This window comes from Tiliqua scincoides, chromosome 2 (assembly GCF_035046505.1).
Source record: "Tiliqua scincoides isolate rTilSci1 chromosome 2, rTilSci1.hap2, whole genome shotgun sequence".
NCBI lineage: Eukaryota > Metazoa > Chordata > Lepidosauria > Squamata > Scincidae > Tiliqua > Tiliqua scincoides.
In genome coordinates, this window is record NC_089822.1 from 194295619 (window position 1) to 194322607 (window position 26989).

Below are 26989 nucleotides of genomic sequence, written 5' to 3' on the forward strand. Positions count from 1 at the left end.
AGCAAGCCAAGGCCTATGGCCTGATTTCAAAAAAGAAAGATGATCCTGGTCCTGAATGCTCTATTACAATTTGTTCAACAAGATAATTAAGAAAGAATCCATCCACTCTGGTCTCCAGATTGTCCCCTGGTTTGGCCCACTCCCCCACCCTGAACCTCCAACTCCAGCACCTTACTTGGACCAGTGCAGCTTCTGGGTGGTTCTGGTACATGTATGGAGCCTCTGGTCATTTCTGCTGGTAATCTCATAATACATTATGGCAGTATGGCATTGGCACTTTTGCTGGGTCACTTACAACAGCAAATCATGAGATCTACTGTTGTAAATGGCCCGCAGGAATAATAAAGCATGGGAATGGGCACATTACTTTCTTAAACTGATTTAATCCAGCTCATGTAGTCTTCTAGGGAATCTGGTGTATATAGTATACTGGGATATTATATCTCCCTAGCATCATTTGCTACCATGCTTTATCAGTGAACTGCTGATGTTCAAGATCTATGAGTTGCTCAAGTACTTTACCTGCTTGGAGGTAATAGTAGATCTCAGCATTAGCTCCTCGGTCTTGATCTAGGGCTCTGACTTGTACAACCTCTGTGCCTACTGGAGCTGCATCCAGAACTTCTGCTTTATAATGGAGACTGGTGAACTGGGGAGGATAATTGTTACAGTCCTCCACATAGATGACAACTTTGGCAAAGTCTCTCTTGATTGGGACCTCCTGGTCTCGCACCTGTGTAACAATATGAATGTCAAGCTTAACTTGCAGCTACAAAATGTCAAGTGGGAAGCCAAATAAACATGGGATTATTTCTTATTTGAAATGCCAACTTAGATTTGTTACTCTGGTTGTCACTCTCATACATCTGAAAGATCTTATGATCAACTGAATCTATGATTCCACACATCAGATTCAGAGCAGTAAATACAGTAGCATGCCACAGCAAAACACTCTCACCTTGCATAGGCACCAATTATTAAAAGAGACCTTTGAGATGCACGTTTACTGGGCCAAAGTTCAATATTTTGTAAACTGTGAAATCGTCCAGCTACATGGGGCCCTCATTATCTGTGATGGTTCCATTTCCAGAACTCCTGTAGATACTGAAATCCATGGATGTTTACATCTTTGGATTTGATACTGCCAATCCTCTGAAGGTTTGGAGGGTGATCTTCACACAGTCTCCCTGACCCTCAGACTGCCTGTTTTGGGACAAAAATCACAACTTCCAGATCTCAGGGAAACCGGAAGTGACTTTTTATGCCCTTATAAGGCATTCTGAGACCCTGAGGAACTTTACAAGGACATTAAAATGTCACTTCTGGTTTCTCTGAGAACCAGAAGTTGCAATTTTTGCCTGAAATTGGCATTCTGAGGGTCGGGGAGGCCACATGTGGCCTCCCTGTCCTTCAGATCACACTCTGGACTTGACCAGAGTGTGGCTCCGGTCAGGTTCAGAGGATCAAAGGTGGGCCCAAATTTGATAACATGGGCCCACCACTTGTTTACACACACACATACACATGCATGCACACTTTCAATCAATAGCCTCTAGAGCAGCAATTTTCAACCTTTTTCATCACATGGTACACTGACCAGGCACTTAAATTGTCAAGGCACACCATCTGTTTTTTGACAATTGACAAGGCACAGCACACTGATAGCAGGGGCTTGCGTCCCCCAGTGGCCCTACTAAGAAATGACCCTCTCCCAAACTCTCGTGGTACCCCTGCAGACCATCCACGGCACACCAGTGTGCCATGGCACAGTGATAGAAAATGGCTACTCTAGAGTCACAGACCAATGTCCATAAATATTTGGGTGGAAACCCCAACCTCTGCTTGAAATGCATGTTGCTTTTCTGTGTCACACATACCATCACTGTCAAAGTGTGCAGTGCCAAGGACTGAGAATCGATCCCCGCCATAGTCATGAGTGCGCCACTACTTGGATCCATATGAAACAGCTTCATGCTTCTGGAATCTACACTGCTTGCAATGGTGTAGATCAGCCCTTTCCCATGGTCCTTGTCTGCTGCACTGACCCAGATGATTTCTGTCAAAGGAGGTGTATCTTCTGGAATGTGTGCCTCATACAGGTTCTCCAAGAATCTGGGGGAATGCTGGTTAATGTCAATCACACGGATATAGGCCTGCAGCATAAGGGGAGAGAAAGTATGCATTAGAGAAGGTAGAGTCATGTCTGGTATACGGCTAACTAGAGACCCAGGATGCTGTAGTGGTTCTGGACTTAAATCAGGAGGACGAAGCACTGAACACAGCACTGAAAAGTGCCTTTAGGTTCCTTTACAGTGGAGAATCATCTTGACACCCTACTTTAAACATGCAGTTGAAGAAAAGCACCATGCAAATGAAAGCCTGGCATACTAACATTAATGTCTGAAGTTGCCCTTAGCTTGCCTTTTGCAATACTGATGTCTCTTGTTTGGGCTGAACTGAAACTACTTGCCTTGTTTGGTATTCATTTTTGTAAGTGTCAAACGGCACCTCCCATTTTTGGCAATTTCTGCAGTGCAACATGTTCATACTGTTACAGTGTTATTCTTCTTGGTTATTCTTCCACTTTCCTCGTCGCGCTACTCATTTGTCAAGCCCCATTTAGTTCTACTGACTGTGGCGTCCCATATAATTTTGTTGGTGATTTCATGATTATCTAGGATCACCACAACTGATCAGATTAAATGGTGGTGTGAGCAAATGACACTGCGGAGTGTGAAGTGAAACAGGAAGAGGGAAATGGTGCCAAAGAGAAGCTCTAACTGGGGAGGAAGGTAGAAATGGGTTAAACAATGTGAATGCTCAGAAGTAATGCTTGGCTTCGTGCTACTTTCCAATTGAGTAACAAAATTATAATCAAAATATTTGTCATAGCCTTGCATGTTGTTAATTTCATTCTGCGAGGCTATCAGAATAAGGATAGCTGTGGAATAGGAAGTAGTGCATGTACAGCAACAGAAGCATGGATATATGTTTGCAAGAGATTTGCCCTTGTGATAGGAAAAACAAGCCTTTCCCTAAACTTGCTGTCAAATGCTGCAAAAGGAACTTGGCAGCTCCTTTCTATCTGATCTGCTCCCTTCAATCTGATCTGATCTGATCCGATCACATAACCACATCTTGGAAAGACACAGCCTGATGCAATAACTTCAATAATTTCTTCAATGAAATAAAACTTGCCATGGTTTTGCAGCAGCAGGTTCACCAACATATCCAGCAACGACTGTCAGTGCCAAAGTAAACAGAGAAAGAAGTTCCTGGAGGCCGGGTATTACATGTCAGGCAAGGTGTCAAAGGATGATCCTCAGTGGCAGGACAAAATCGCATTCAAAACAGCCTCAACGTACCACTGCTAAGAAACAGTGGAATGGCACCTTCAGCACTTCTTCCCACAAACCGCTACAACAAATTCCCACATTATGCACAATTTTAATGGCTACAAATAAGGTTGTGATTAATGCTCTGTTGAAAACCTTTTCTTTCTAGATAAAATAAACTTTCATATGCCCCACCCAGCAGCGCTGAAAGATGAGGAAACCTACCACACACTGAAGTAACCAGCAACATGTCTATATTACACATATACATCTGTAAACTTTAAGAAGTTTTAATAAAACCGCTATTGCATTGTACAGAGTGATGGGACGGTCAAAAAATGTTTAAACTGCAAAAATATTCTGAAAAACCATATTTCAACTTAACTAAATATTTTATCAGATTTGGGATTTAGGCGCTTTTGCCCGATCTTTCCCCGATCTTTTATTTTAACAAGATTTGCTATCACAGGTCTACATTATGTTTAACACAAGCATATTTGGAGATGAAGGAACTGTCTCTAGTATAACAATCCTATGCCCCCAATGTTCTGTTCATGATAAAGTGAACATAATAACCAAGAGAGACTAAAGATAACGAAAGGTATCTTCATTTCCTAAGGCCCCCCCCCCAGCCCTGCATAACCTGGCATACTCTGGTAGTTGGAGGAGAACTAGTGTCCCCCACTGATGCTCCCAATGTTCTGTTCATGATAAAGTGAACATAATAACCAGGAGAGACTAAAGATAACGAAAGGTATCTTCATTTCCTAAGCGCCCCCCCCTGCCCTGCATAACCTGGCATACTCTGGTAGTTGGAGGAGAAGAGTCTACAGGATCATTTCCACCTAAAACACTTGCTTACCACAAATATTTGGCAGAATTTCTGAAGGTCCAGGAGAAATGTGGGGAACAGAAACAGTTGATGATCCCTCCTCTGTCTCTAGTTCATGTTTAAACAAGATTCTAAGGCACATCTAGACTTACACATATGAAACCATGTTGAAACTGGTTCAACTCTCATAACCTCTCTGAAGAAACCTCATGTTGTTGTTTTAGGAGGATGCTGAGAATTTTTTTTACTAAAGATCTTGAGTCCTGTGACAGAACTGCCATAAATTCTTACTGACTGGGAATCCTGACATTTAAACAGATTTGAAGCAGATGTGAATGTATAGTATAGCCATGCCACTGGTTACTTCAAAAGGTAATAGGCTTCCTCATCTTTCAGTGCTGCTGGGTGGAGCATATCAAAGCTTACCTTACCTAAAAAGAGAAGCCAGATCAGGTGACTAGGTATGGATCACTATTCCCACTACGGGGTCCATGGCAGTGCCCAGTGCACTGGGCAGCTGCAGTGTTGTGATTTGTCTTGATGCTGCCTCCAAATATTAGGACATCATCACATCATTACCCCACTTCTGGGTTGCGGAGCTCTACACTGGGTAGCTCGGCCATGCACCTTAGAGGAACATTGATCAGGATCTGTGGACACTTGCCTGTGTCTTGATAATGCTTGTCCCATTGGTGACTTCTATTGTGAGGTTATAGCTTGATCTTTTCCTTGCATCCAGGGCTCTTGCAATAACAATGCTGCCAGTGCTCTTCTCGATGTCAAAATCCATATCACCATCACCACCTTAAAAAAAGAGGAAGAATGTAGTATGTAGGAGTTATGACAAAGGCAGCCAGGTGCTTGAATAGAAGTGTCTCCAGAGGGGAGGGGGTACAGAAGGAAAAGCAATCCTTTCAGCTGCCAGCATTTGTAACAAACCCACAGAAGAAGTATTTGGAGAGAGGTAGAGAATGGCATAAGAGATGGGTGGGGAATCTCAATGAAAGGCTTCTATTGTCACTGTTGATCTTTATTTATTTTCTTTAAATTTTGCATTGGCTTAAGAGTGTAATGCATATTTTGTTGTTGCAATGTCATTCAGGGTGAAGGGATGGAATTATATTAACCATTAAGGCACAGGAGGGCATGTTCTGCTGAATGGAAGGAATATCAAGGCAAATTGGCAACAGATAATAAATTTGCTGGCTTCACTTCAGTTGTGATGCTTAAGCTAGTTCCCCCCTGTGTGTGAGCCCTGTTGAGACTTGTCCCGATTCCTGGTGGAGTCTTGCATTCCATCTCCCGCTCATTTTGTTTTCGGTGAGACGTGCGATGGTGCAGATAGAACTCCAGACATTTCACAAGGGCTGAGAAACTGACCGACATGTTTCTAAATGCTTGTAGTTGAAAGAACTGTTGATCATACTGTCAAGGTTAGTTACACTAGGAGGAGGACTCAAACTATGCACATTTCAGTTCTCAGAACTGAAACTAAAAGCATCACAATCCTTAGTGCATTCATATGAGTGGGGAAAAGTTAAAGGTCTAGCTGCATGGTAAATAAAATGTGATAAGCAATCATTCACAGGTAGCAGACCCTGTGACCTGTCAAGCTAAATGTAGCCCATTGCCATGTATGGTGACTTGGGGGGGGGGGGCTGCAAAAATGGAAAGGAGTTGTAACCTGCCAAGTCACAGTACATGGTTGTTGAACTGTTTTGCTTGATGGATCACAATTACAATTAGTGATATCCTATGGCTATAGGATAACGTCCAAGCAAGGATTCTATGATCCTTTTACATGATAGCGTATCAGTGACCCAGCCCAAGCCTAAGCAGGGTGCAAATTCCACCACCAGCCTTCCTCCACTACTGCTGCCTTGCTCCCTTTACCCACACCAGACGGTTTAAGAAAGGAGCCCACTGTGGGCTAGTTGAGGGAGGGGCAGTACAGTGATCCACAGCCTACCAACCCCATTCTCATCTTCTTACCTTTAGCAATGTCCCATCCTGTTTTAAAATAAACAGGAAGAGCAGAGCATTCTGAGATAAGTGGGTGAGGGCTCTAGATCACTTTGCTACACCACCCTCACCTCAAAAGAGAATTCTTTTGCGACAACTTAGAAAGGAAAGCAGATGACACTCATAGAGGGGAATTGCAGCCAAAGACTAAAGTATGAGAAGAGACTGAGTGGAGGCAGTTGGAGAAAATGGAGCAAGAGGAAAGAGGTGAGGAATGGGACAGCAAGGCTTTTAGGAAGGAATGATTTTGCACAATTGTGCTATTTGAGCAGTGCCTGGCACCTTGTAAATCACTTGAGCAGGCAAAAGAAAGCAACCATATTAGGACTCAGAAAAGCTTTTGGAATGGAAATCAAGGTCAACAGTAGGTGTGAGCTTGCAAAGCCCCCTGTAGCAGAGCTAGGGAAGCCTCTCGCTTTCTGGATATGCCATGCAAAGTGGAACAGTTGTAGAAACAGACTATGCTCCCAGCATGAGGTAAACTCTTTGCACCATCCCAGATGGTCATAACAGAAATCAGGGGAAATCATAAAAGATAGCTATGCCATTGATTTTTAATGCAAGGAACAACACATATACACCTTGCTTGCTATGCTTTTATTGTACACACAATGTGTCTTGAAAACTCCTTTCTTAAAAAAAATGTTGATCCAAATCACCAGTTAAAATCTAAGATTATTTTGTTGAATGTCTTCCAGAGCTACTGTAACAATTCCAGTTGTCTACTTTGAAATCAACCTCAAATAACAAAAACAACATATGCTGTGTGTATAAAGTGCTGTGCAAGTTCCGAGACTGAGCAGCTATTTTATAGGGTCAACTGTCCAGTTGATAGACTCAGAGCAAGAACAAAACAAAACTTGCAACAATTCATATAGAACAGTGCAAACATTTTTTTTTCCCTCCTCTACAGAGCCTTATCTTCAAGTAGGCTTGAGGTTTTAGGACTGAGCCAAGGACCTCAGAAATCCAAAGTGCTGAGGGATGTCCTCATGCTTTAGTTATTAATTTGGGCATCTTTATTGTGCACTGCCAGTTTAGCTATTCAACTGATGGCCAAATCCTATCCCCTGCCAGTCCATAGCACACAGAGCAGCTGATAGTGCATGCACTGCATGCTGTGGCAGGGAGGTGACGGCCCAAGAGAGTTAAGTAAAAAGTTTTTTTACTTACCTCCTTGGAGACTGCCTGGCCTTGAGTCTCCTTGAACCTCAGTTAAACCAGTTAAATTTGAGGATAGTCACAGGACATGTCTGGGGGGATAGAATCTTGGCATACGCTGCTGCTACCAAGATCCTCTCCCTCCTGTCCACAAATTGTTCCCAGGTTGGCCTGCTTCCTGCCCCAAACTCCCCACTATCCTTCCCCATTTGCCCTCTTGCAGTCTTACTAGCAGTAGTGGGCCACCTGCATGCAGTCTCTAGCCATTTGTCCTGGGAGCCATGGCCCACAGAACAACAGAGTGACTTTCGTGCTATCATTCTAGGACTTAAACTGACAGTAAGATTTGTCAGCATAAACCCTGGATAGGATTGGGCCGTGAATTTCCTTATAAGGAGTGTGACATATCAGATCACCCCTGAGAAGCCAACTTTATACTACAGTCTTGGCTTCCAGGAGTGTATCGGGGGCAGGCATGGGGCAGATACCACTAGTAACATACAGTGGGTTCTCCTTATCCATGGGCTCAGCAGCTGCAGATTTGACTAATCCCATATGCCAGTCTGTGGCTGGTAGGTCTCAGAAACCTCCCAGATATGAACAGAAGTGCCTTTCAGTCCTGTCCTTCTGAAAATCACCTCCAGTTTGCCAGCAGAGCCTGCCATGATTACCAAGGGCCCACTGTATCTGCCAATATCCTCTGCTCCCACCTAGCCTTGACACACTCCCTTGGCTCTACGAGGATTTGCATCAGCCAAAGAGGTGGTGCAGAGCAGAGTAGATCCATAGGGGACCATGGTATGGTGGTAAAGAAATGAAACTTTATTTTACTTGTCTCTTTGCCTTGACATGGTCTCTGCATGTCTGCATTATTCAGGGAGCTCATGCTGGGGGGCAGGAATCAGTTAGGTCTGTGCTGCTAATTATACAATACTGCAGAAGTTAAGATGTATATACCTTGACATGCTTTCATACATAAAAATACAGGACATTTCAGACTGGGAGGCTGGCAAAACAACTAGGATGAAGAGAAATAAAGTGGAACAGATATTATCAAGGTAACTGCCAAGCACTGATATTTGGTATTTTTCAACACGACACTAAAGAACTTCCAAAAAGTCTTTTATTTTTCCCCAATGTTTGTTTTTATTGCTGTGCAGAACAGTTATGATTGCTGTACATTTCCTGTAAGCCACAAAGGTGTGTTCTTGCCCGTTTGCAACACAAGAATTTTCATTAAGATTGGGAGAATGCCAGAATTTCCATTTTGCAAATGTGATGGGTAATATAAGAACTGCATGGTGCTTTTGGTAGGATAAACTGCTTGTGCCAGCCTGAATGAGGCTCAATGCCTGTGCGGAGGCAATGACTATATTATGCTTGCCATCTAAAATAAACAGCCTTTGTTAACTCAGGTCAAGTATGTGCCAGATGCCTGGAGAACTGGGGCAAAAGTTTGTCAGTTTGGCACTACCTTGCAGCTAATTTTCCAGTCACAAGCCACTTACCTGTGATGCTAAACCAGAGCTGGCTGAGCCCAGCGTCAACACTGATTACTCCCACCATATGATTCACTGGGTCCGTTTCCATGACAGCAAAATTGAAATGAGGCTCATCAAAAGACAATGGCTCTGAGGAGGGGACAGGGTTGGAGATCCAATTGATGTGAAGTCTCACACTCGAGAAAAGTGGGGGGCTGCCGCCATCAGTAGCCTTGATCTGCCAATGAAGCCAAGAGAGAAAACTGGCAGCTTACAATCATATTGGTTGTGACTTATATTGACGACATCCTTGGGAAACTTCACATTGAATACCATCTGAATGTCTCAAAGGTCAAAGGCAAACCTGCCAGAATCAGTGGAACTTCACCTGTTCTCAGAGGAGGCTGATGCAAAACCAAAACTGCTCATTGGCCTGTTTTGGTGAATATGTGCATAAGAGAACAGAATGACCAGTATCATAAGCAATTACTTTTGCCTTCTTCAAAGCTGATAGCTGATAAGTTATCCATTTGAATGGCAGTCATTCGTTTATATCTGCCACCTTACTAGGGTCAGGCAGCACAAGGAACCAACAGGACTTCTCCTGGTCCTAAAAAGGTGATGACTCTGCTTCAGTTCCTCAATCTGAGCAACTTCTTTTTAAGGTGCAGACTGAACTGGTCTTGGACTGCCCACCCAGCTTGCATTCAGAATCCAGAACACAGCCCCGACAGTCATCCCCTGCAACAGGCTTGTTCTAAGAAACATTAACTAAGCTTTTGAATGTGGAATTTTTAACGACAGTGTACCCATTGCCATTTCTGGTCAAAGAGTCTTTTCAAGGTTGTGAAGCTCTATGAAAATCTGCAAAGCCTATTTAACTAGAGACAACAGGTGAATGAGTACATGCACCATAGGCAACAATGCCCCTATCATGCCACTTAAATGGGAACAAAACTATCATCTCCATTTCCTCCTATATCTCACTCACCGTTAGTATGTTGTACTCCTGAGCAGGAAAGATCTTTTTGGAGAACACCATGCCTGTCACTGGATGGATGCTGAAGAATCCCTCACTGTTTTCTTCAAGGCTGTAAGTGACTTGACAGTTCAGCCCCTCATCACGATCTGTGGCAATCACCCTGTAGACAGGTAAAGGAGTCTCGGATGCCACTTTCTCTGGCAGATGGACCATGAACAATTTTTGGGAGAAGCTGGGAGGATTATCATTGACATCTGTGACCTGGACGACCACTCTGCTGGTGGATTTCAGAGCTGGATCCCCATTGTCTGAAACAGAGACCTGCAAGGAAAACCAATGGAGCATCTAATCTCAGCCCAAAGGGAAACTGTTAAAATGACACAAAATGTGTCGTGTGCATTTTAATTAAAAATTGAATTAATACGTTTTCTAATCATTTATATCCCTTTGCAAGTTTTCACTTTTCTAAAATGGAACTTTTATTAACTTACTGATGAACTGTGATGGGTGTGGTATATGTGTATATTAATAAAGAATATATGAAAGCTTTTTTCCCTCTAAAAATACTGAGGCGTATACCGCCTCTCAACTTGAAGGTTCTGTTCAGACACTGTATTGTAGTGAAATCCATAAGTTAAGTGTCTCTTCTGTTAGGTGGCAGAAAACCAGTGAACAAGTATAGGCATACCGCCTTATCTGTGGGGGGTTCCTGTCTGGAACATCCCTCCCCCGTGGATAGCTGAAACTGCAGATACTAGCAAATGCCCATCCCCACGGTCCAGGGGGCTGCCCCCTTCCAGAGGTGAGGGGACGTTACCTCTGGAGGGGAGTCTGAACTCAGTAGAGGCTGAGGTTGGCGGTCCCTGGCCTCTGCCAGGCTCAGACTGAGCTTTAGAGCTCAGAACACTGACTTCTGGTTTCAAGGAGGAACCAGAAGAGAATTTTTAACACTTTATAAGGCATTAGGAGGCCAGGGAGTAGAGTTCCTCTCACCTCCAGAGGGGGTATGGGGGGCGTGTGCTGGGGGGGCTGGAGCCAAACTGTGGATAAATGAATCTGCAGATACAGGATCCACAGATGGGGGGGGGGGGGCTCCTGTATCCTGTTAATCCACATGGATTAGCAGCAGGGGTTCTTGTTCCAGTCTTCACTGGGAACTCACAAGGCTCTTTTCAAAAATATTTTTGAAGCTGGCACTTGGGGCAATGACACAAAAATGCAGAACAAGTAATTATCTTCCAGAACAATTTGAAACTGAGGGAATGAGTCTTCCTCCTCCTCTTCCTCCACCACCTCTTCCTCTTCTGTGTGCTCTGACTTGCAAGGAAATGTTCCTGGAGCATTTTAAAAGAAAACCCACTTGCAAGTAAATAAATCTAACAGTAACTGTGTCATCACTCACCTCTAAGATATGTTCAGCCTTGTATTCACGATCTAGCTGCTGAGAAGTAGTATAAATCAGACCTGCCAAAAGAGAAAAAAGCATTGTTGCCACCAAGCACTGTAGTCCATGTGATTCCATGCACTGCAGCACTCACCTGGGATACCAATGTGAGCTGATCCCAAAAAGATGCTGCCCTAAGGCAAACCAATGCTGCAAGCAAAAGGATTTTGTCATTAAACCACTTCCTGCCTCCTAACCATGGAATTGTTCCAAACAGCTTATCTTAGCCACTGTGAGTTTGTTTCAAATTTTTCAACAAGTATCTCAAATTGTTTGATCACCTGATCAAATATTTGAACATTTCCACTCTCCAGAAAAGGTGGGAAAGGGAGTTTGGGGCCCTAATCCTATCCAATTTTCCAGTGCCGGTGTAGCTGTGCCATTGAGGCGTGCACTGCATCCTGTGGTGGGGAGGCAGTCACAGAGCCCTCCTCAAGGTATGGGAACAGTTGTTCCCTTACTTTGGGGCTACATTACGGTTGCACTGGTGCTGGAAAATTGGATAGGATTGGGCCCTTAGTGTGACAGGGGCAAGAATTCTCAGCAAAACTGAAAGGCCAGCTCTTCTATATTTTAAAGGATCAATGCCACAAGAGCTGCATATGTTAAGAGCATTTGTTATGGCCATTTTTTTCATACCACTAACTCCTATATCGATCTGCTAAGGTTACTGAGGTATTGCTCTTTGGCCCACTACTCACAGTTTGGTAGCTACCAAACACAGGGCTTTATCAGTGGTGGCTCACAGTTGTGAAAATCTTTTCCCAAAGAGATTCCAGTGCTCCCCACTTGCAGTTTTTTAAGAGGAAGTTAAAAAAACACTTTTTTTTTTGTTTTCTGTTAAGTTTTCCCTATTTTCCAATTCAGATATAAATGTAATTTCTGACGTAATGGTTTGCATAATTTTTACTATTTTATTGAATTTTTATTTATTGTTTGGAAAGTGCTTTGATTTATTAGGGTTAAAAATTTGGTAAAGAAATTGATAAATAAAACAAATACACTATAACTATTCCAACATTATCTACACACCAACATAATCTACACATTATCTACATCTATCTGCATTTCTCTCTTTTTTCAAAGTGATCTTGTACACTAATACAGAATACATTGCCCAATTAATTACACAGGCCTACAAAACTGAGGGTCAGAAAAGTTTTTCCCAAACTTTATGGTGGTTTGATATGAATTTGGGGTGCTGATTCCAAAAATGGCATCCATCTAGTTTTGGAAATATAGTATAGCTTCATTAGTGAATGGATCAAGCAGCTTCCTCATGAGAAAGCCATGGTGTAGGCTTGAACCATTCACTAAAGAGGCTATACTATATCTCCAAAACTAGATGTGATAGGGCAAAACGGATGCCATTTTTTGAATCAGCACCCCAAATATACCTAGGAATTGGTGTAACGTTTAAGGAAGCAAAATGTGTGTTGGCCTGTGTTATTTATGAACAGATCTGAACATATTATTATTATTATTATTATTATTATTATTATTATTATTATTATTATTAACAGTATTTATAAACCGCTTTTCAACTAAAAGTTCACAAAGTGGTTTACAGATGATCAAATAACTAAATGGCTCCCTGTCCCAAAAGGGCTCACAATCTAAAAATGAAGCTGTGTTATACAGTAAGTCCATTGGTCCATCTAGATCAGGGATGTCAAACTTGTTTCATACAGATGGACGAAGTTAGTATTCATGGTGCCTGCTGAAGGCCAGAAGTGGCATCATTAAGAAGGAAGTGACATCAATAAGCAGATGATGGCCTGAAATAAGCACTTTGTTCTCACATAGAAACTCATTAGCTGCAAATGACAAAAGAGAAAATGTGCAAATCTTGTTCATACTTTCAAGATATGAAAGAATGAAATAGTCAATCTGGGAAAGCCCAATTATAACAGGGGCCAGATAAATCGCTTCCAGAGGGTGCGTTCGGCCCTCTGGTCTTGTGTTTGACACCCCTGATCAAGAGTGTCACTAGGGGGTGTGGCACAGGGCGGGTGACGCACACTGGGCAGTGACACCACTAGTGACCAAAATCTCTAAAACGCAGTTTGTAGGAATAATACCATCATGTTATATACCATTTGATGCGTGATTTACAGCAGAAATCAGTGAAAGATACTACTTTCAAATATCTCTAGCCTATAAAAAGGTACGGCCAAAAAACCAGTGGGACAAGACAATGATACATCACCACGCCTATCACCCAGGTTGTTGCTACACCTACTGCATGGGAGGAGGTCCATCATGGGGGTGATGCACTGGCCTCCCACACAGGGTGATGCAAACCTTAGTGATGCCACTGCCCCGATCTAGATCAATATTGTATAACCTGACTAGCAGTAACTCTCCAGGGTTTCAGAACAGGGTCTTCACCAGCCTTGGTACCTGTTGTCAGGAACTGAACAAGGAAGGGAGCTCTTGATCACAACACACGTGTTCCACCACAAATGTAATGTTCCTAGTTTTGGTCACTCAATAATAATAGGCACTCATGGTACAGAAGTAGAGAACTGAAATTAAATGTAGCTGCTTCATCAGATCTGAACATGCAGGAAGGAGTGATAGGTTCTTTAAATGAGGCTCCTACCATTCACTCCATTTTTTAAAATTGAGGTAACCCAATAACTGAACGCCTTCCTCATCACATTTGCATCTCCTTGGGTGTGAAGTTTCTGTGTTGAAAGAAAGGCTCATAACACTAGAGTAGGTGTTGATACTAGAATACATTCCAATCACGTTCTGAGGCACCATTTATATCACAACAACATAGGCACACTTTATGCTGCATTTTGAAGACTTGACGGCAGATTTAAATCTTCCTTGTTCTGTTGTATGTATGGTTTATAGCTTATCTTGCAATCTTCCAGCTGCAAGAAGTCCTGGAAAATGTCAAGATTTCTGTTCAACCTTTGCATGGAAAAACCCATCAAACCAGTAAACGAACCTAACATGAGCAAGCTAGTAGATGATAGATAAGATTCAGAGGCGCCAGAGTGAAAAAGTTCAGCACTCATATTGGTAGCATACTATCCAAAGAGAGAAAATCAAAACTCACTTTATTTTCCTTTGTGATTACCTTCAATTATTATTATCCTTATTTGTTATTTATATTGCACCATTCATGTATACGCTGTTTTACAAATACTGTAATGAGAAGTCAAGTCCTAATATGAAAGATGTTTCAAACCCCTCAAAACTCCAGCAGTGACCTGGGCTGATTTTCAGAGCATCCTAATGCAGGAAAAATGTGCCTTTAAACCCCTGGGGAGAAAAGGGGGGGGGAGGCAATTAAGCAGAGAGAAATGGAAAGCAGAGAATCGGTTCAGTGCCCTCCCCTCCCACTTCTCCAATCCCAATCACCCTTCTGGAAGCAGTTCTTCCACTCTCAAAAGGGCCATTAGGGGTGATGTTTACATTCATTAGCATGTAGTGTCTAGTCTGGCATTAATTAATGCCTAACAGGCACTGATTAATTAAAGTTGCAGTCCTGCTTAAGCACATTTACTTGGTAGTGAGCCCTACTAATCTCAGTGGGTTTTGCTTCCAAATAACCATGCTGGCAAGGGATAAACACAACTGAGTTGGAAGCCTTTTCATCTGCAGACTGAAAAACGTTCTATATACTTTTCCCTCCTGGAGAAATTGAAACATCGAAGAAAAATATCACAACAATTCACTGTCACAATCAGCATTACAGGAGATAATTTTACAGCCGTTGGCTCTGACCATTTGCTGAAACAAATGATTAGTCTTTAAAGTGATTTTGCCAATTAGGACATTTCAACTGTTTCTTTGTATTTGAGCTAGGAATGACTGTTTCTCACATGGCGAGAAGATTACAGCTCATCAGTTTCTTGGCTTGACAACACCATTATCTTTTAAATAAAGCAAAGCGTTTCCAGGTGATCGTCCACTATTGCTTTGCACTGTACTCATCCATACGGCACAGCTGAGAGAATGTTAGTGGTTCTGTGCAATACAGACTCTTACTACTCGATTCTATCCCCTGCTGCATTGCTGCAGTGTCAACAGAGGGTGTGCTGTGGTGGCGGCGGCCATTCAGCCCGCAAGAGGTAAGTAAAAATATTTTTTAAAAGTCCTCTGAAGGCCTGACTGATTACCTATGGGTCTACTTGGACACATGTCAGCCATTTTGGTGGAATGTTTCAGAGGGGAGGAAAGGGACAGGGATGTTTCAACAAGGGGGGAGGTAAAATCTGGCACATACCAGTGCCACACCAAGATCCCCCCCTCCCTGAAAGGACCTTGCACTACTGGAACATGAGTTCCAGCCCTTGGGGCCTCACAATGCAATCCCATGCATGTCTACTTAGGAGTAAGCCCCACTGAGTTGAATGGAACTTACTCCCAGATAAGTGTACGTAGGATTGCAGCCCTAGCAGTTCTAACGAAACACTCTCCAGAATAAACAAGGAGAATGTCTAGTTAAATGGGAAATGCATTTCATTTTACTTATCTGAAAATAGCTGTTCAGTAAAAACACATTCTTCATTATCGAGGTATCATTAACCAACCTCATTTATGTTTAGGGCATGTTCCTCTGGCCTGCGCAATGTGCAGCAGCAAACACCTCACAGATAGAGGTGGTTTTGGTATTGGTAAGATAGGATTACAGCCTAAGTCTTACTGAATACAATGGGCTTACTTCTGAGTAAAATAAACAACAGTTTTCAAACACCCTTACTCATAGATTCATTATCCGTGTAGGACTAAAACAATTACTTTTACTGGAAAACCTGTTTGAAAAGGGATTTTATTTAACAGACCAGTTGTCCTTCAAGTCAAGTCTGACAGTCACGTCTCCCTCTACACACTTCTCTCACTCTGGGGTAAAAACTGGTGTGACATCAAATGATGCTCCTCAGGGGGTCAAGTCTGGTACTGGGGTCACCATTGGCAATCTGGGAGACTTGGGTTGAAATCCATTCTTAGCCACAACGACATATTATTTGGCCATGAGAAGTTTCTCTCTCTCTCTCTCTCTCTCTCTCTCTCTCTCTCTTTTTCAGTCTAAGTGCCAGACCTATGAAAAGGAGTTATAACAGCCACACTGTGTTATAATGTCCACACTGGATCACTGAGAGTCAGACATCAGACACCAGATACAGAAGGAATTGTTCTTGCCGAAGTAAAAGCCTTTATTGTCCAGATCAGGTGGAGCACTCCAGCTGGATCTGGCAGCAGCAGGATGGCACAGGCTTTCCTGCCAGCGGTACTAACTTCTGTGCTGTTGCAATGTGCTTTGCGGCACGTTTGTGACAGCCTATACTGGCAAAGTGCCCACTCCACCAGTGCCCTCTTTCCGTCTCCTTTCTCTTCTTCTCCCTGTTTCTTCCCTCAATGTATGTTTTCCCTAACTATTTTTCAGTCTCTGCTGCCTGTCCTCCTTTCTCCCTGACTCCTGTCCTTCTCTCACTCTCCTCATCATCTTCCACCATGCTGCTTTTGCCTCCTCTCTCTCTCTCTCTCTTTCCTTGCTCTGACTTAAATTTCCCCCACTCTCAGCTGTGTTCCCAATCTGCAAAACCTTAGCTGGTTGAGCTGGTGGCATATTTCAGAGGAGAGAAAAGGGACGGCGATGTGAAGACCAGTAAAGCAGTCACATTAGGGGTGCGCCAACAGCACAGAAACCTCAACTTATAACTGTTCCCTGTGACGTGAGGGAGCTCTGGACCACATACTACCCTTTGTGGTTTTAATTATTTTCTCCTTTGCCTTTGTTACTGTCCAAGAATGTGCAGCTTGTGACTCACCAACCTGAACACAGCCTTCCAGCCTGTTGAAATCTCCTGATTTTCCTACCTGCTTGGGACTGCAAAAACAGGTGGATTAACAGGCACCTGGCTGACTACTATATGTGGCTGGTGGACTAAGTTTGACTTAATTAGGCACACGAGTTGTACAGGCTGGCAGTAGGCAGAAGAAAGCGTGATGGGAAGTAGCACTTATAGCTTTGGAGAATGTGATGTAAATATTTGGTGCAGAGCTACAATTAGCAGTCACTACTTGTTCATTTCTTTTCCCCTCTCAGTTATTTTGTACATTTGGCTGGGATTTGCATTCTAAACTACATTTAAAACCAAATAGCACAATTATAGTAAGAAAAAAGACTATATGTGGAGATACGTCTGGTATTTTGATTTTTGTTTTTCATTTTACATCTAAGCATGAAAAAAGAGCCCAAAGGCAACAATGAAACTATAAAGGAATGTTTGCATTTACTGTATACCTGTTTGCGGTAGTGAAGAAGGCCTCAGGTAAAACACTTAAGCACGTGATCTCTGAAGTACAGCTCAAAGTTCTATGCTAAACTGAATCCTACATACTGTGTCATGAGTCAAGGGAGCAGAACCTAACAGAGTATTATGCATACTGCAGAGGTGTTTGCTGACACAAGCTCTTTACAAATGTTCTAAATGCCATATGAATGCATGAAGGCAGGAGACAGGGCAAGTGATAGCACAGCAAAAGACTCCAGTTATGCACATTCATTTCAAACCAACTCACAAGTTTGGGACCAGAGCCTGGGATCCCCCTGCCATTAGGGTTTAGCTGTTATTTTTGACATGGTATCTCTGGTGAGTTTTCCATCTATTAGTCATGAAGAACTTGGGGCCCAGTCCTACCCCACTTTCCAGTGGTGATGCAGCCATGCAAATGGGGCTGCATCTTGAGGTGGGGGAGCACTCACAGTGTCCTCCTCAAGGTAAGGTAAAGCTGCATCAATGTTGGAAAGTTGTATAGGATTGGACTCTCATTGTGTGAATTAGCGGCATCATGCAGGGTTTTTTACATAGCTATATGCCATGGCAATTGTGGGGTTGTCACCAGGGCACTGGCATACCTAGAGGGAGCAAACGGGGCAAAAGCCCTGGGTGCCGACCCTCCAGGGGCGCTGTCCCAAGCCTTGCCCCCTGCCGGAGGAAGAGCGCCCAGGAGCACTGTGGAGAGGCAGCAAGAAGCTGCCTCTCCATCAGCGCCTCAGCGCCGACTGAGCCGCCCCCTCCCCTCCCCCTTTATAGGAGGATAGGAGACGGGCGTCCTAGAGAAGCCGCGCGACAGGAGATGCGATTCCTGTTGTGCTGACGCTCTAGGGCGCCCGTCTCTTATCCTCCCGAGGAGGGGGGAGGGTGCCCGAGAGAAAATGCTTCTCATATAAATATGAGAATATAAATTTCATCTGATAGAATGCTAGAACAGAAATAAGAAAAAAAAAACAAGCCCAGAAATTAAAAAAAAAGAACAAAAAATAAAAATTATAATGGGAATTTTAAAAATCCCAGAGGAATAAAAAGGGTCCCTTTCAGGGAAGTTGGTTTATTATTCTGCATTTGCTTACTGTCCAGCAAAGTACCTGTACTCTGCACTGGTACAGGCAGACTAACAGTCCAAACCAGCGCAACACCCTGCATGGTGATGCAGCGGCGGCAATGTGTCTGCATCTGGAGACCTCCCTGGGGAACATTTTTTCCCTTACCCTAAGGTCTGCCCCTGCTGGACCACTGGGTGTCCAGCTCTATAGCTGGTGCAAATCAGCATGGACCTGGTTTGGGGAACTGAGGCTGGGAAGCAGGTTAGGATTTGGCAGACACTGCTGCCACTGAACCCGCCCCCCTCCCGGTCCCAATTTGCTCTCCTCCCCATCCCCATTGCAGACCTGTGAAAAAATTGTTAAAAAATAACAAGGGGCATTTGCATGGGAGAAATAGTAGGCAGGAGAATGGCTCACCACCCCATCATTCTGCTTTTTTCAGTGCAGTCCCCCCACCCATGAACTTGGCCTTTGAAAGAAATCAGAGCTCCATGGTCATTTGTGACATGATCACTACTTACGGCTGCTTTTGGTTCATTCTCACAATTCTTCTGTATATAAAATTCTCAAACTAGTGGTTTGTTTTCCCACCCACTCTGTCTATACCTTTTGGATGTCATATTTACATAAGGATAGAGCCAAGGTTCACTAGTGGTTTGTTTCCTTGACTGTATAGCCTGTTAATTAGAAGTAATCTGGTTTGGCTGTCCTATAACTCTAGTCTCGTGCCTCAGAGGGACAAACACACATGCAGAGCGACTACTGATTTCCTTACAAGGTCTGTTAAACAGCCTGTAACAAGATCTGAAAGCAACAATGGTTAATGGAATGGTTACGCTCATTCCAAAATAGAGCTGGGGTGTTTTTGCTGCTCTTGGCAAGGCTCTCAAAAATGAAATGGGTTCATGTGGATTCCAGCAACAATGATCAGGAGTTGCAGAGTATTGGGACTGGAAGATGACAGGAATGAATACTTGGTCTTGTTTCTTGCCACTCATTGTGATATCAAAAGGAGAGGGCTAGAGACACAGATTGTTCCTGCTGATATTTGTGCTATTCTACCCTGCTAATTGGGCAAAGAGGCATCTTTTAAAGTGGTGGTTCTCTCATATTTAGTAGCGGGAGAGCAACTGTCTGTTTATCCCAATACAGCACCCTTCCCAATGACTGTGGCAACTCGTGGAAGTTTCCTTTTTGTTCCTTCACAGGTTAAGCACCCTTTGGACTGGGAGCCATCTTTTCATTCTTTTTGCTGCATGAACTCCTGGAGAAATTTGTTGTTGAAAAGCAACAAAACAATATTCTTACTCACACTAACACTAATCCACAGCGGGAATTTTTTTTTTTTTTAGTCCTAATAAGCACATTGCATTTCTTCACTACACCTCATTGATTCCATTCTTAGATCTACTCTTAGAAATTGGGTTGCACAACTGGGCAACCCAAAGCACCTTTACTCATAAGTAAGACTTGTGTTCAGCAGAGCTAACTCTCAGAAAGATATACACAAGGTAGCAGCTCATGTGTACACATTAAAAACTGAAATGTGAATGTGACAATCGTCTGTTTGGAAACACTTGTATCATACCAATACGTTTGTCAGGAAGTCTTAATTGGTACACTTAATGGTAAACCCAGGTTTGCCCCTGCATAATGTGTGAAAAGACCCTATGATCAAATTTTCTAGTGAAATTATCATGGGCTTTTTCTAACTGTTTCCTTGTTTGGGTTTTTGAGTCAGAGAGCAGCAATTGCAATTACTGTAAAAGTTATATGGCTGTAAGAGTTTCTGAATAAACGTCACGTTAAAAGTTAGGTGGGTGAGGTGCTTACTCATTTGACCTCTTCAGGGTATTCAAGGGCTACCTTTGGGGCTGGAACTGAGAAAGTATTTTCCCACCCACTCTGTCTATACCTTTTGGATGTCATATTTACATAAGGATAGAGCCAAGGTTCACTAGGCTGTATGCATGTGGCCCCTGTGCAAACATGATATCCAACAAATGTTATTAATATTTTTAATTTATACACTGCTTTAATTTATACACTGCTTTTCAGCAAAAAAAAAAAAAAAAAAGTTAATGAAGCAGTTTACAAAGCAAAACAAATCAATAAATGGTTCCCTGTCCCCAAAGGTCACAGTCTAAAAAGACAAATAATATTTAGGCAGATCCAAGAGCAGGGTGAGAGCCCTGACTGCAGCCCTGACTGCAGGGCTGGCCCCTAGACCTCCTAGCACCAGAGGCGATGTGCCAAATGGTGGTCTCTTATTCAGCAATGTGTTGGCTGCCATTATGCCCTACTTCTCCCACTATCTGAATTCCAAAAGCAAGAGGGAAATAGAACTGGAGAGGAAGTATGGAGGGAAGGAGAGTGGGGGATTAGAGGTTCTCCAGTGCTCTAGCCCACCATTCACCTCCCCTCCACTTTTCTTTTTCCATTCCATTCCCCTCTTGCTTTTGGAATTCAGGGTGCAGGAGGAGGAGGAGAAATGGAGGTAGGAAGGAAGACGTAAGTGCCCCCGACCAATCTGCTGTTTGAAATAACTGCCTCAGGCAGCCTCCTGTATGGACTGTCCCTACCTCACTGGATCTGCTCCTCTAATGTCTGTACAAGGCAACTGTCAGTATTTTCTAAGTATCTTTGTACAACTGTGAGCAAAAAACACCTTTTAAGTCTGAAGGCTCACAATTCCCTCTTCCATGGTGTGGGCTAGTGGTACATCATATTAACGAATAGTAAAGTAGTGTTTCTTGGGAAATGTACAAGTTTTCCAGGACAGAAGCTGCTAGTGGACTGGGGCCCCAATCCTATCCAACTTTCCAGCACTTATGCAGCCATGCAATAGAGTGGTAGTCATGGATGCTTCCTCAGGGTAAGGGAATAGATGTTCCCTTATCTCAGGCCTGACATGTGGCTGCACTAGTGCTGGAAAATTGAATAGGATCGGGCCTCGGGTGTCCTAGATGTATTGGGACTATTCTCCTTTATAACTCATTGCTCCAGTTAATCAATAACCAGAGTGGCTTCATTTCTCAATTCCTGAAAAGCCCAATACAAACATGTTTATACTGATCAACACATTTGGGTTACAAATGAGCCCAAACCAACATTCTTTTAACTAATACTGCTGCAAAACTGGAATCAGTTAGCTCCATATGTAATGTTCCATTTACTTCACAGTCAGTCCAAAAGTTAAAATCTCCAAATATGTCAACTCTACTTCCTGCCACAGTTCCGATCTATAGGCACTGAAAAAAGTGAACCAAAATTCCAGAAAAATGTGTTAATTGTGGGGTAGAGAACAATGTCCCACAAGTACCTCTGTGTGGTGAAAAGTCATCTGGAATCTGCACAGCACTCAACAGAGCCTAGAAAATGGTTCCAATTCTCCTACAACATGATAGGGAAGGAGCAGCCCACATTCCTAGCTGGAGGCTGCCCAGCATGGCAAAGTGATTAACCTCCACGTACTAACTTGGCAGATCCTTGGCATGGCATGTCTCCCTCAGGGAGAAATGCCTTGATCATTTTTTAACTTCTGGGCCAGAGAGACTATGCCAGAGCTTCTCCTTAAACTCTCAGTGCAGCCTCCCTGTCTCAGCTCATGTGAACTGCCTTGGGAACATATCATTTCTGCTGCAGTTGTGGAATGCCTGCTGTCTGCTTTTTGTCAAGGAAAGGGGAAGGAAAAGCCAGTCATGTCAGAACAGGAGCAACAAGATCAACATTACACTGTTGTCAGCCACCCAAAGAAATGATTTCTCCTGGCAGCTGGGGACAAAGTTCTGGCCTCTTGCCCAGCCTGAGGAGGTGAGTACTTAAGGAGTTAAAAGAATGAAAACCAAGTTACCAGATACATGTATTTTTTTTTCAACCACACCCTAAATGAAGTTGAAATGGTTTTCCTCAAAATTGTCTATTGGAGCAACAATCCTCATTGAAGAGAATTCTTCAATTCTTTCCTCTTTCCTCATTTCTCTAAAATCCTGTAGATGGTGAGTGCATGTCATCACCACTGTTTCAGATAGTTGGATCACCTTTTACGACTGGTACTGACTGCTTTACAGCAGCAGAGGCTGGCAGTGCCAGTGGAGAACCCAGATGGCATCATGAGGTGAGTATAGGATTGGGCTCTTAGTCCCTCACTCATCAAACGGAGGCTTCTAACCAGCTTGGATGATGATCAGAAAGCGTGAAACCCCAACATTTCTAAATCACAAGACAAACATACAGCGCAATCCTAAGCTGCACTTGGGTTGGCGCAAGTCCCTTGCATTGGTCCAGGAGGATCGCAAACGTGTCATAAAGCACGTTTGCGTCTCCTCGTGAGCAAGCCGCGCTAGCACACGGAGGCTGAATTCAGCCTCCGTGGCGGCTTGCACGGAAAGCCTTACATCGGCCCAGCTGGGATGGAGGTGTTCCTGGGCGAGGGGAATGGCAGGTGGGGGGGCGGCTCGAGAGGCGGGCAGGTGAGGGCTGAGCCGATTCTGGCCCCTATCCTGTGCTGGATACAGCGCAAGCGTCTTGGCTTGCCTGTTCCAGCGCAGGATAGTCAATGAGATCTGAAAATACTCCATAAAAACTCAGCTAAAAAGATTCAAAACAAAAAAACATGTAACACTACACAAGCCTAGAGTGCAATTCTGCAGACTATTTACATCCTGTTGAAGCCAAAGCAACTTAAGTGGTCCGACTGTGTGCAGGAACTCAAGTAACTGTGCAAACTGTGAATGTGGACAGACCTCCAAAGATTGTATACTCTTCATAAAGCCTCCCAATAGCAAAATGCAGCTGTTCTGGTTACAGGCTCTGGAGCTTTTGTCTTGCATACACATCCTCAATATTCAGTGAAAAATATGCAGTATGCTGTGGTATCTACGTACATCAGCCATGCAAACAAAATAAGTGATGACTGAATTTTCATGTTATACGAAGGAGAGGTAGAAAACATAACTATGGCCCAATTCTGCCCTTCCCCCCCCCCCACTGGTGCAGCTGTGCCAAAAAGGCATGTGCTGTATCCAGTGAAGGAGGGGGGGGGGCAAAGTGGGAGGCTTTGGAAGGGAATGGGGATTTAAATTTCCTTTTTTATCTGTAAGCCTCCCACTCTGCAATAGGTCTCATCGGACCTGCGACAGTGAAGTCCGAGGATAGAAAGGGGATGGGAAACTGCGGATAAGGTGGATAGGATCCAGCATATGCCATTGCCGCTGGATCCACCCACCTCTGCATCTTCTCCGCCCCAATTCCTCCCTCCTCTCCAGCCAATTTTGCCTCCTACTTGGCCCAGTTCTGCTCTCCCCCACACCCTCCCGCCTCCTGCATTGGTTTACCTGTTTCAGTGGGCAGCTAGCATGGTGAAAGCACTGGCACTCCAGCAGCACGCACTTCCAGAATGTGCTTTACAGCAGCTGCAGGGCAGCTAGCAGCAGCTACACATATAGGATACCAAAATCTGTGGATGATTAAATCTCCCCCCAAACTTTCTAAACACAACCAGAGCTGCACTCCGGAGGGTCCAGGTGGCCCCCCCTGAAATCTGCAGGTACCAAACGCATGGATAACACATGCTCACCTGTACACACACACACACACACACACACACACACACACACAGGGGTAACCAGAGTGGAGCCTGAGGGTCATTTGCCCCAAGTGCTACACCAAGGACACATGAGTGACAGTCAGGTTCTGCACCCTAGTTACAAAGGAGGACCTGATGGCTTTGCAGCCCCATTCCTTCTTATTCAAAGGGGAACCTCCACAAGAGAAAGAATGGGGGACACAAAGCCAATAGCAGCCCACCTCCAGGAAGATCCTGGAAGTGATATAACTGCCTCTGATGTTGGGGCAGAACTTAACTAAAGCATGGAGGGAGAAACAAGACTAATGAGTGAGCCAACATTCAACTTGCTAATGCATTTGGGTGTAAGGGAAGCTGCAAAAGCAGGATCACATTTCAGGTGAAAAACTAGTTGTGTGACACTCATGTTACATTTCTCTTTATCAACCCCCCCCCTTTTTTGCTTTGAAATTACATGTAGGTTAATTAGAAACAGCACTGATCTTTTGCTTAAAAAACAAACAAATTTTGAGAAATCATTTTTTATGGCTTTCCAGATCCATGACCTACTAATCTGTCCATAGAAGCATATCACATAAGCAAAAAGAAGGCAATTATTGGGTGAAGGAAGATCAGGGTCAGGGGGTGGCTTCTGTACATTACTGCCTGGGTTCATGTCTCTAAGTCCTAATTCTGAGAGTCAAATCCAGGAATGTAAGACTTGGTAACAAAAGACAACAGATTAAACTTTGGCATAATGCAAGCATGTAGAGGCTTGCTGCAGGAGTGAAGAAACCCAAGACTTACGGTTTCTATAAGCCTTCAGTCTCTATCATCCACTCTCCTTCACTGAATGCATTCCTCTCTCTAAGGATCCACTAACCCAAGTTTTAACTACCATTTTCCAGCATGACATAACTGAGTAGGCTTCAGTGTAGCTTCTAAAAAGTGTAAGTTTAACAACAACCAGCAAGATAAGACTCATTTGTTTTGTTTTAATTATATATAAATTCTGTCTCTTTGCTATCTTCTCTTTTTTCTCTCACTCCCTTCATCTATTTTTCTGAACCTTAAAATAAAAAAAAAGGTGCCATTTCTGGAAACTACCTTAACCTATCTCTGCCCAGCGCACAGGTGTACACATTTGATCCCTGTTGCGTATATGCAACACTGGGCACAAATGGCTTAAACCAAGTATGCAATCCAGCTTTGAGTCATGACCCACTAATTAAAAACTAATGACATACCAAACCATTCTGTACAATTAGAATTGAAGAGACTTGTGGAAGTAAAATGGGCAATCTGGGGCTGGATGACAAAAACAAGAGCCAGTTTACTTTTGACCCACAATTTCATACTTCCCTCCTAAGCAGTTCAGAGCACCAACTTCAATATATATCTCATTCATATACCTAACATACTGCAGCCTCAAGTACAAATCACGTATTCCATGAATGCATAGGATTAACAACAACCAGCAACACAAGAATTGCATCATGAAGAGTAGCACTGCTTTGTTTAAAGACTAGCCCAATAGCAGACCCAGAACAATACTTTTGGGAGGTAGTTTACATTACATACTAGCAGGATTTTTAACAGTCTGGAAAGATCTGTTACTTAAGCCAGAGATGACAGAGACATAATGGAAGCAAAAGACAGAGAGAGGCTAAGCTGATACCTCTTTTGCAAAAGGGAGTTTAGGCAGTGTTGATAACAGCATGCTGAATATGAATTAAGAACCAAAGCTACCAAAACAGCATTTGTTGTCAACACTGACAGTTTTGTCATTCAAGCTGATGCCTGGTTCAGGTAATAGCAATCTGTAATTTTGTATTCGTGCAAGTAGACCTGACCATCCTGTATCCAGCACGGGTTTGGTGCAGGCTGGAGCGCAACTCTGAGTAAGAGAATTTCCTTCCCCTTACACCAGTGGTTCTCAAACTCTCTGGGAGAGTCTGAGAGCCAGTAAGTCTTTGCAGGGGTGGGGGGAGGAGGCAGCGGGGGTGGAGGGAAAGCAGTGGCATGATCCCCAGGATCGCGCTGCTCAGGGGGCTGCAGGGGCTTCAGTGGGGACAGGGCACAACCGCATCCACTTTCCCTGCTGCGGGGAGCCCTGCCAGAAGTTGCGCCGGGCTCCCCACACCCCAGGGAGGCTGCAGGAGGCTTGGGTAAGTGCACCCAAGCCCCTGCAGCCCCCTGAGCCTCTAGGCTGCCCCGGTCCCTTAAGAGGGCAGAGACCAGGGACCTCAGGCTGGGGTGTTGCGACACCCCAGTTTGAATAGCACTGCCTTACACCAAGAAATGCCCTAGGCAGCCCTATGGGACTGCTTGGATCTGCACCCATGATTTTGCGGGTGCAAATCCGAGGGGCCCAAGTAATACCACTAATGCTGGGGACTGGGGTTGAGATCTGGCCTGTGCCGCCGCAACCAGCCCCACACCCCTCCCTTACTTGATCCGTGTCCCAGGCCGCCCTCCCCCCACCCAGAAACGCTCCCTCACCACCGCTACTCCTCCCTCCTGCTGCCCTCTCCCACCCCCTGTGCTGTTCTGCTCAGGCCAGCACAAACCTACTGCTTCTGGGCACTGGCCTATCCTACTCCCAAGTCTTCGCAGATGTGCTTTATGGCCCATTGGTGATGGCTGGGAGCCAGCACAAGGGACTTATGTCAGCTCAGGCGAAGGGGTTTGGATTGTGCTGCAAATATAATTAATATGTGAAGCAAGTGATCATAATAAAGTCAAAAGTAGCAGCTACTATTGCAGTGCCTGAAAAAGTATCAGCAGGTCGGGACAAAAGAACAGAACCTTTTGG

General features: G+C 43.9%; 1 protein-coding gene across 1 annotated transcript in view; it reads right to left on the reverse strand.

Moving 5' to 3' along the window:
- The window catches only part of FAT2 (FAT atypical cadherin 2), a 73909-nt gene that overhangs the window by 41347 nt on the left and 5573 nt on the right, over positions 1-26989 (reverse strand). Inside the window, exons 3-8 of the mRNA XM_066616072.1 lie at positions 11216-11277; positions 9823-10134; positions 8859-9069; positions 4832-4971; positions 1878-2153; positions 523-733 (exon numbers count right to left, since the gene is read on the reverse strand). Of these exons, the coding sequence (XP_066472169.1) occupies positions 523-733; positions 1878-2153; positions 4832-4971; positions 8859-9069; positions 9823-10134; positions 11216-11277 (1212 nt within the window). The remainder of the gene's footprint in view (positions 1-522; positions 734-1877; positions 2154-4831; positions 4972-8858; positions 9070-9822; positions 10135-11215; positions 11278-26989) is intronic.